The sequence below is a fragment of the Petaurus breviceps genome, unplaced genomic scaffold (assembly GCF_028583685.1).
Source record: "Petaurus breviceps papuanus isolate PSGF00001 unplaced genomic scaffold, PetGlider_PUasm1.0 118, whole genome shotgun sequence".
Taxonomy (NCBI): Eukaryota; Metazoa; Chordata; class Mammalia; order Diprotodontia; family Petauridae; genus Petaurus; species Petaurus breviceps.
Genome location: NW_027185616.1, coordinates 5049134 through 5059856, shown reverse-complemented (window position 1 = coordinate 5059856; position 10723 = coordinate 5049134). Strand labels below are relative to the sequence as shown.

At 38.4% G+C, this 10723-nt stretch overlaps 1 protein-coding gene across 2 annotated transcripts in view; it reads right to left on the bottom strand.

The window, feature by feature from the left end:
• Positions 1 to 1911: 1911 nt before the first annotated feature.
• Positions 1912 to 10723, bottom strand: part of PMM2 (phosphomannomutase 2) — a 30641-nt gene continuing 21829 nt past the window's right edge. For both annotated transcript variants that reach the window (XM_069085532.1, XM_069085551.1), the window contains exon 8: positions 1912 to 3943. In XM_069085532.1, coding sequence (XP_068941633.1) covers positions 3842 to 3943 — 102 coding nt within the window. In that variant the 3' untranslated portion in view covers positions 1912 to 3841. The remainder of the gene's footprint in view (positions 3944 to 10723) is intronic.

Sequence of the window (10723 nt, the reverse complement as noted above, 5' to 3'; positions counted from 1 at the left end):
TATATATAATATTTTATATATATAAATATTAAAAGGGGGTAGATGTGGTTGCAGTAGTTGCACTGCATAGTTCCTTCCCATTCTACATCTCTACATCACTGGTCTTGGGGTGTGGTTGAATAGAGAAGTTGCGTGTGTTGCGTGTATCTGGGCCACTTTCCTGAGTCTGTTACCTTACTTGGGAAATGAGTATAATAGCTACCAAAGGGCTGATGGGAAGACTGATGAATGTAAACACTTTGTAAACTGTAAAGCACTGTGCAAACATATTGTCTTCACTTCAGATCCCAGGTTCATACACTCTTTATTTGTAACTTTTACTCTCTGCTTTGGAAGGTACATGCTAGCGTTCTGGGTCAAAGGGGTTACATTCTTCCCCAATCCCTGATTCTTTTCCCCAGGGTGATAGGACTTAGAGATCACCAACCCTCTCACTTTACAGATAGACACTGAGGCTCAGATCCCTTAAAACAGTTTGCTGTGGTCTTAGGAGTACTGTTTGTTTGATAGCCTAATTAAAGTTAAGAGAGGCCAACCAGGGATTTGAACCCTGTCGGTGTCTCAAGATGCATACAAAAGATGTATTTCAAATGGAAATACACCCAGAAGTTATTTTGTCCAAGGTCTAGCAAAGTCCAAGAGGCTCTTGTGTTTTTCAGGCTTTGTCTGCCATTCATGTGCCTACTGTGCTTCTAAGATGTTTTTATAGGTTAGGAATTGAGCCTACACACTACTACTTACCAATTTCATGGGTAGTCATAAATAGACTTAGAGCTGGCATCAACTGTTTCCTTTACCAAATCTGGAAAATGAGGCCATGAGACATTGACTTGACCAAAGTCACTGAGGTATTAAGTATGGAATCTGAACCCATGTCTCCAAAGGCAGTGCTATCCTTACTACACCATATCCTTTTCCTACAGAAAGCAAGGCAGTTTTAAGGTTTAGAAATACTTTCCTCAATTCTTCAAAGAATGGCCGTTTGGAGAAAATGCCCGAGGCAGGTGCTGTCCTTTACATGGTTTGCTTCACCTGGTATAATTTTTCCTAAGGGACTATTGATGTTTGTCATGTGCTAGCTGCTTCTGCAAGTGAGCCATGCCCCACAAAAAGACATCAGTGTCCCAGGTAAAGAAGATTGGATGAGAGTATATCATAAAGGGCTGGGCATATCTAGGGGAACAGTCTGATTCACAGTTAGTTTTTGTTTGGGTTTGAGGTGTTAGAAATAATTCTTTGGGTTTTTTTGTATTAAAATGTTTATCTTAGGAGGAAAGTAGAAAGGTGTTTACTTGGATAATTTGGGATAAATTAAAGTTTATTTTCATTATGCTTTGAAAAATTCCCTTGATAACCATAGTTAGAAATAGTTTACTGTGCTGAGAAGAGCTGAGGAGTCACTGAGGAGACCTAAATGTTAATCTTGGCAAGGTCTTTTCCAGCTCTAATATTAAATGACTCTATGAATATAAGGTGTTATCCTAGAATTTAGTCTAAACCTAGGTCATAAGAACTGTTGTCTAACCAAAATATAAGGGAAATTTTACTTCCATTTGGTGTTTAATATTTGGGAATGAAAGACTGATAAAATCTGACATATAGGCAGGAGTCAAAAGTTATGGTAGAAACAAATGTGGGTCCTGGTCTATCCCGTGCTGACAAGTCCTAAGATAGAGGTGAAGTTTAACTACTGTTTATAAAGTAATAAAAATGGAGGAAAGCAAAGAAAATTACTGCTTTTAAAACATAAGGGCTACATTCTTCTTTCAGTTCAACCAAACACCAAATGGGGTTGGGAGGTGCATTTAGTCTCATGTGTAGAACCCAAGCAATCAAATGACTTCCTTTCTAATTGCATGACACACTTGCAAACCGTAACTCCTGAGCTAAGATGAATAATGTCAAAACCGGTTCTTTTCTAAAAACTGTAAAATTTTATTGATTTTGAAATATTTTAGTACATCATTATATCATTTGCAGTGTTAAAGAAAACAAATCTTTCATTGGTCACATTTTCTGAATGTTACTAATCAGAAATGCCTCTTGCAACACTTTGAGTGGGTGGGTGGGAGCAAAGAACATTCATGAGTCCCACCCCCAATCTTTTCACCAGACCTGTGCCTAGGAGTGCCGTAGCAAGTAGCAGACCCAGTCTAACTTGGGAGAAGGGGCTAGGCAGGGCAGTCTCCCTTCTCTTTCCTTGTACTTGCTCACATGCTACGGGCCACATCAGTATTAATTAGTTTTACCAATGTTGGCACTGGAGAGGAAGGTAGTCAATAGGAAGACTAATTGGTACAAAGTCCTGGCAGTAAAGACCTAGCTGCAGGTGCTAGTGCTGCTGTTATGGTTACCTAGCCTTCAACTCTGTCAGCAGCAAAGAGAGGGAGTGTCTGAGGTTTTTTTAAAGATTAAAAAAAAAAGGGCATTTTAACAGTCTCATTGGAAAGATCAGTATTTTTCTTGGGAAACTGTTATTCTCCAGTAGTATGTTATAATATGGATAAAGGAGATTCTGATTTTGTCCCATTTTTCATCAAAGATTCAAAGAAATAAGTCCTGAAGCATTTAGTCAAAAGTGAAACCACAGGTGTTCAAGCATTCAGTTATGTGAGGGTTTATCAATAGTAGATGGCATTTTTCATCAATAAATAATGGCAGCGAAAATGAGAAACTTCCCCTTGCTAACTGGTCAGTTAGGTTTTTTTTTTTAAACGTTACTTTTGCAGCAGGTAGGAGGTAGGTAACTAACTTACAGCATTTCTTAGCCAGCTTAACCAAAAATAACATGGTTCTTAAAGACTGGGGAGAGTTCTAGAACCGTTTTGTTTTGAGATGTTCAAGATATCAGCTCAGATTTTGTGAACTGAGGCTTCTGTGAGGGCAGGCTCCTAGAAGAAGGTTACTCTGGCCTCAGCTACCACTTGCTAACTAGACATTTTCCATTCTCTTCCACCAAAGGCAGTGAATGACAGATTTGTTATACAGCAGGCCCACTAGCTGTGCTATTCAAATAGAAGTCACTTCCAGAGTTTCCAGCAGTGCCGGGCTGAGGGACAGGTTTTCTACTGGATATCATCTGGCTATTTGTCTAGCTAGTCATATGAAATCAGCTTCACAGAAAGGATTGGGGGTTAAGAAGAGGACAAGAGTCATTCAACCTGAATAAAACCTTGGTCACAGGTATGTCAGTCTCCCAATGGAGTTTTGGCAAAGTCAGCAGGAGCAGCTTCTGTTTAGTGAGTGGTGGATATAAGTTTTGAACTGCACAATTTTTCATGTAAGAAACATTAGCAAACAGTCTCCTGTCCTATGCTCCTGTTTCGGAGGTTCAATTACATGTACAACTTTAAATCTGGGAAGGGATAAAACCCTTCTGTCACAAGATCCCTGTTAGGTCAATTTGTACCTTGTAGCTAAACTGTCACCTTTCCTTTTCCATTATAAGAAGTTCTCCAAAGAGACAAATGTGTACCACAATTAGGCATCTTAGTTTTGCCTGAAAAATGGGAAAATATTCTCTTAGATGTTCCTTTGGGTCACCTGTTGCCTCAGGACTCACGTCTCAGAACTCTTTTTTTCCTTGATTTCTCCAGATAAAAAGATGAGTGATGGGATCTAACAAATTTAGGAGTGGAGATAAGGTTCTCTTTCTTTTCTGACCACTGCTCACAACAATTCAATACGTGCTACAAGGCCCCAGTAAAGGTCTGAATTAGAGGTGTGCAGGGGAGGATTTCTTCAGTGTAAATAGTGATGCATCCGTCTTCAGAGGACTGTTATCTTCTCTAGTTTTAAGATGAATTCTTTTCTTTCAGTCTTAAGGTCAGGAAATAAAAGACTACAAGAAAAGCTCCTCACAAATTTTTTGTGTGTCCTCCGGGCTGGTCACTGAATAGCCTACTGTTCGGGAATCTGTGTAGATTTCATAGTCATTTCCACCCTATGAACACAGAAAAGACATAAATAGGTTTGAGTTGTTACCATTACCTCTTTTTAGCATATGACGGTGTTACGTTTGAGGTAAAAGTTCCCAGAGAAATCAAAGACTTCAACCTTAATTAACAGAGACAGGAGAAACACACTGGCAAGTCAATAATCCTTTAAAAAATAAAAAAGGCCTTAAATAACCAAGAAACAACACAACTTGTATGGTTATATTACCTGAGCTGGAAAAAAAAAAAAGATAAAACTTTTTCTCTGAACCATAAGTAAACTTGGAACAAGTAATTATATTTATAAAGGAAATATGCTTATATTGTGCACACTAGTTTATTAGTTCCTTTCCTTCTTTCCACAAAACTGTGATTAGGTATTAAACATAGAAACTTAGAGCTGCGCAAGGGCCCTTAGAAATTATCTGTCTTATCTGTCTCCTTATAATGCAGAAAAGTCCCAGAAAGGGAAAGTAATTTCCTCCCAAGACTAAAACATTATTTATCATCCATTAATGTAGTTAAATTTTTTTTTTTACCAAAGTTCTTTTTCTTGGAAAACTCAATGTCACACTGAAAACTCTGAAAAATGTCAGCTAGCTTTTAACAAAAGTGACATTAACAGCATTATAAATAACTGCAGTCAAAAGAAAATTGTGGAAGATGCAATAAAAACAAACAGGAAAAAAATTAATATATAGGCAGATTTGGCATTTTCAAAGGACTGACACTTGAAGTTAAAATTTTATTCTCATATTTATAATAACAGTCTACTTCTACAATGTTATATCACTTCACGAATTACAGCTAAATCTGAAGTTTTTAAGATTCACAAATTTGGAGGGGACTCCTGAGATTATACTCATCTAATTCCTAATGAATTACATCACTAGAACTCAAGGTGAATAAATAAATTATACAGTGAAGCCTCATTGGAGCTTTTCCATATCTAATTCAATTTTTCAAAATGGCTGCCAATGGTTTAGTCTGACCTGTATAATGATAAGAATTTTAAGAACTGAGTTTTATGAATGGTTATATTCTTCTAAGCGCTGTGGAATAGCTGCTGATTTCAGATTCCACTTCTGGACAGCAGCCTTTCATAGCAATCCCCCCCATGTAGGAATGGGTTGGTAGATAAGAAGCACCTAAAAGAACAATAATCTGCTATGCTGTCCATGGAAATTAACACCTGTCAAAGACAAGCTGTTTTTGTAAATAAGTCAGGGACCCTTCTGGAGAAGTTTGTTAAATTGAATAAAATCCATCATTTTACCAACATAACTTAAAAAAAATTTCTTTTTTATTATGAATGTAATAATTAATAAACATGAACATTTCACGTAGCAATCACAAAAAACTGAACTGTAAATGAAACTATGGACTTCTATTAGTTTTTTATTAAAAAACTTTAAAAAGCCTATATTAAATTCAACAAGATTATAGTCTTTTTAAAGCATAGATTTAATTTCACATGATAGAAACATAATTTGGTCTGTGCCTTTTTCAGAACTTCTTTTCCAACATAATTTCTTTTTTTTTCTTTTTGGAGGGCAACTGGGGTTAAGTGAATCGCCCAAAGTCACATGGCTAGTAACTGTGTCAAGTGACTGAGGCCGAATTTGAACTCAGGTCCTCCTGACTCCAGGGCCAGTGCTCTATTCACTGTGGCACCTAGCCGTCCCTCCAACATAATTTCTTAAGCTGAAAGACTGTACACACATCATCTTTGTCCTTGGGGTAAAGACAACTTGTATTCACCAGTGAAAGTACCATAGACAAGTGAAGGCATCTGCATGGACCAATTAGGAAGAGGACTAAGAAGGTAAGAGCTCTGATCATGTTTTCCTGCTATGAAAAAACCACCGTTTGTATATGTTATGTACCTACACAGACACAGGACTTTAACACTTGTGAAAAGCAGGGTAGTTTTACTGTTATTCATTCTATGGTATACTTGAGGAGAGGGAGAGGGGGTGAGGAGGGGACAAGGGAGAAGCGTGGATGGGGGGGGGGGGGTGGTGTGGAGGGGAGGGGAGGGGGGGGGGGGGGGGGGGGGGGGGGGGGGGAAAAGGGAGAGGGGGGGGGGGGGGGGGAATGGAGAGAGAGAGAGACAGAGACAGAGAGAGAGAGCGAGACAGAGAGGGAGAGAGAAGGAAAACCTGTGACATGGCAGGGCCAAAGCACCCCTAAAAGCATCTGTTCTGGAAAGATGGTACCATTATTTGTCAATACCTCTACCCCATTCTCAGGGCTTAAACGCAGCATTTGCATAACAAAACAACAGAACCTCAATGGTTCTTAGCTTTCCTTTTCAAGGAGGGGACTTGAAATTTTTTATCCTCCTTTGCTTTCTGCAAAAACAATTGGATTTTCCTTCCTGTGGTGGTATTCTTCTTGCATGCTAGAAAAGAGCCAGGGTTTGAGGACCGAGGATGGGTAAGATGGACCGTTTCCAAAAGAATGAGGCCTGAAGAGCAAGAGATGTATCTAACCTGGGATCTGCTGCCCAACAGCTATCACTTACCCTTACTGGCAGAGGTGGAGTGTGTAATATTAATGGGATTTAAGATCTTCCCTGCCAGTAATAGACCTCACGTGAAGCCTATTAAGGGAAGCTAGCTGGAAGGCTTTCACACCTTTCTTTTTTTTTCCTTTGGAGGGGGGAAGGTAGGGCAATTGGGATTAAGTGACTTGCCCAAGGTCACACTGCTAGTACATATTAAGTGGCTGAGGCTGGATTTGAAGTCAGATTCTCCTGACTCCAGGGCAGGTGCTCTATTCACTGCACCTTGGTCCAACATTGGATCTGTCTGTGGATATGTGCTAATTTCTCAGATGGTTACAAGTCCTGTTTGTTGATCTTTATTTCTCTGCTTGTATCTTTTCTGTATTATCTCTGAAGTTCAGGGTGCTGACTTTCCCCCTGAATTAATGAATGTAATTAAAAGAGATATCGTTGACCCCTTAAACAGGTATCTTTCCTAGTAAAGCAAATCTAAAAACCTGTGCTAGCAGTCATCCTGGGTATGTCAGTGTGGTTGCCGCTACAGGCTGAAGGCATTTTTTGGTAAAAGAAAGTCACAAAGATACAAACACACCTTCAAAGAAATCTGAGAGGCTACTGAGCAAAGGTATGTGAATGTAATTGAATATTATTGTGCCCTAAGAAATGATGAAATGAACCATGTCAGAGGACACTTGGGAAGACCTTTATGAACTGATGCAAAGCAAAATGAGTAAAAACAGTAGAATAGTTTACTCAATGATAAAACACAAAGACTTTAGAACTGATCAGTGCAATGATAAACTTTGAGTCCAAAAGAATGAAGATGAAATATCATCACCTCCTGATGGAGAAGGGATGAACTTATGCAGAAAGAGAGTTTTAGATGTGACTAGTGTGGGAATGTTTTGCTGGACTAAATATGTATAAAAGGATTTGTTTTCATTGTTTTGTTTTTAAATTTGCTCTGTGGGGGGGGGGTAGTAGGAAGGATAGATTTAACTTAGAAATACTTGCCTCTTAGATAATTAAAAAAAAAGAATAGAGAATAAGGAGAGGATGAAGAGAAGAGGTTATATTACCCTGAAGCGAATCTGATATGTTTGGCCTAGCAATAATCTATCAGTGAAATCAGCTTATTAATATTTAAAAGCCTAGAGTAATTAGCCCTGAGGATAGGGAGAACTCAATATTTGCTATTTGGTGAGGGTTGGGGGTATTGAAGAAATGAGTTCTTGGATTTTGTTTTTCTTCCAATGTTTGCATATAGAGTACCATTATGATGCTGATTATAATAAAAGATGAACTACACATCATTGTGTTCATGAGGAAGATGACTATAGAATGTCAAAACTCTAAGGCAATTTAGATACCATCTAGAAATACCCTCATTTTTTAGAGGAGGAAATGGATCCTGGAAGAGGAAATGACTTGTCCGAGATCATTCACTCAACATGAGCATCAAAGTCAGGCTGTGTTTAGTGGTAGAACTAGGAAAGTCACAGATCTTTTGATTCCTGTTTCAGCTTTTTATTATATACTAGTTCTCATTTAGCTCACAATACTGAAGAATATTTGTATCCACAGTGCAGCAGATGGTTTAGAAGTACATAGATACTTGGTGATAACTAAGAGTTGACTGAATTATTTCAACAAACCGATTACAGGAAAGTTGAACAATTCATGCTTTCCCCTCCTCACTGAACTGTGAGAGCTGGAGCATACAGAGCAGTGGGTGGTGTCATTAGTGCCGTGGGGGCCGCTCAATGCCTTCATCTTTACAGCTGTTCTTGGGGAACACCTGAGAAAGTAAATGCACCAAGTGCTGGGCAGCTGCTTGCTGACCTAATTTTTAATCAGCTACAATGTGAGTTTTGTTTCACAAACTTGTTTTCAAATAGCAAATATGACTTTCAGTAAAGTTTGTCCACAGTAACCTTTGAATAATCCTCCTATTCTGTGCCCACCACAAGATGAATGGCCTTGGCACATGAAGATGGGTAGGAGTCCTGTGTCTGCCACCATGGCCTCATCTATAAAATGTGGACCAGATTAAAATGTAACTAGGAAATATTTAACAAAATAAAAATACAACAGAACATAATGTTAATATATGGCTCTAAGTCAATATGCCTACAGGGCATTTTAGTGGCCTTATTTCTTTGTGAGTCTGACACCATGGGATGTAGGGAAATAGTAATGGATCCAAATTCAAATTCCAGCTCTCCTACTTACTATTTACATGAGACAGGATTAGGAGCTTTACTTTTCACTTTCCTCATCTGTAAACTGAAAGCACTGGGCAGCATGATGTTTATGTCCCTTACCCCTCATCCAGGAATATACTCCCTCAGCTTCAATCTCTGATTCGAAGGCACCTCTGATCCCCCCAGGATATCAGGAAATCTTTTTTGAAATGACTTTGTATTGTTTCACATGTAATTTGTATTTACTTGTGTATAGGATGTACTGCCCAAGTAAAATGTAAGGTCCTTGTATCTCCAGCACCTAGTAGGGGTTTACTGAAGGTTGCTCGAATAGAATTCCCTTCCAGTTCCATGGAACTGCTTTATAACCACCCCCTACTTTATAGAGTATTTGTGCACAATGTCTTTGAGTCTCAGAGGAAATACATCTTATTTAAAAAACTGACCTAAAACTATTATGGTCATAGTAATATTAAATAATACGGTCATTCAATATTAAATCAAAAACTTTGCTTGCTTCCTTAGAAGGTAATGGCAACTCATGAAACAAAAATAAACAAAAACAGCCATTAGCCTTATCAAGTCAGACTCTCTATTTCTACAGTGATAATGGAAGAGTGAAGAAAAAGTGTAGTCAAAGAGTGCTAAGAATCATGCAGTTTTTAGTCTGTAAACACTGTTGGAAGCCATTCAGGTCAGGGTACAAATTGAAGAGGGATTCCTATACATGGCAAGGTCCTCTGTTCCTGCTTGAGGATGATGTTTTGCTGAGTTAAACCCTCAAACAAGAGTTTCCTAAATGAGATCCATAATCATTTAAAATGTTTCAATTTAACTATCCACATAGGAAAAATCAAGTGGATAAAGAATAATGACTGCCTAGACCAATGATTGGTTTTTCACCTGAGACTGATTTCAGGGCATCCACAAACATTACATCTTTATTCCAATGTAAGTGATTTCCTTATGCATTTAAAAATATTACTGTGAGAAAGGGAGTCCACAGATTTCATCAGATTGTTAAAAGGGTCCCTGACACAATGATTATCAACACCTGGTTTAAACTAGGGTATGCAGCTGGACTGCCCATAATGCTGATCTATCAATACATTTATACTGGAAATAACATTTCTGATGTCTAATGGGCTGGGCCAAAAACTAAATAGGAAAAGATGGGGTAGGACTACCTTTGGGAAACTGCACAGTACTTTAATGACTGCAAGCTTTTCCTGTCTTCTTAATGTCAGCATTCTTATAGTGATGCTATGTAAATATAAGGCATGGATATGCGTTTCTCAGGAATTAATGCTGAAGATCACCTAAAAGTCAATGGAAAGATGCATAGCTGGTAGAAATAAGCTGTGTAACTTGTTGTCAATGCAGGAATGAGCAGAAGAAACAGGATGAAAACATATTATCCAAAAAGTATATGGCCAGGAAAGGAGGTGGGCTGGTACTGTGGCAAGAATGTGGGCTAACCAGCTGATAGCCTGTGTGCCTGCTGTAACAAACACTGTGTCAGGAGGAATACAGCACACTCAGTGGACCCCTTTGTAAAGTGTATAGCAGGATGTAAACCAGAGTCGCAGAGGATGAAAAGGAATGGATGGCTGGTGATCTTTGTTTGAGGGATTACCTTGCACTGATGAGATCACAGACCGACTGAAAATCTTAGAATTTAGGAGAGCTTTTTGGAATAATAAAAATCACCTAAGTCTCTTGAAAAATCTTTCCAAGAAGTCTGAACTGATACCTCTTGTTAATCTTGATACATTTCTCTATAGCAAGTAAAGACATTAAAAAAACCAGTTCACTGACTTCATAACAATACTCAACGAAGAAGGTTCACTAAATGTTTGTTGTTGATGATGACTATTACTCCTATGAAAGAGCATTTTTAAAAGTAAAAACTGATCCAAAAATTAATTTCCTTTACCTTCTTTTACTACCTCAATTTACTTACAGCTATACATGTTGCTTTGGACTTCTCTGAGCTGCAGTTTCTTCATCTGCGGAATGAAGGGTTAAACTTCATAACCTATAAGGACCTTTCCAGCTCTAATTCTATGATCTTA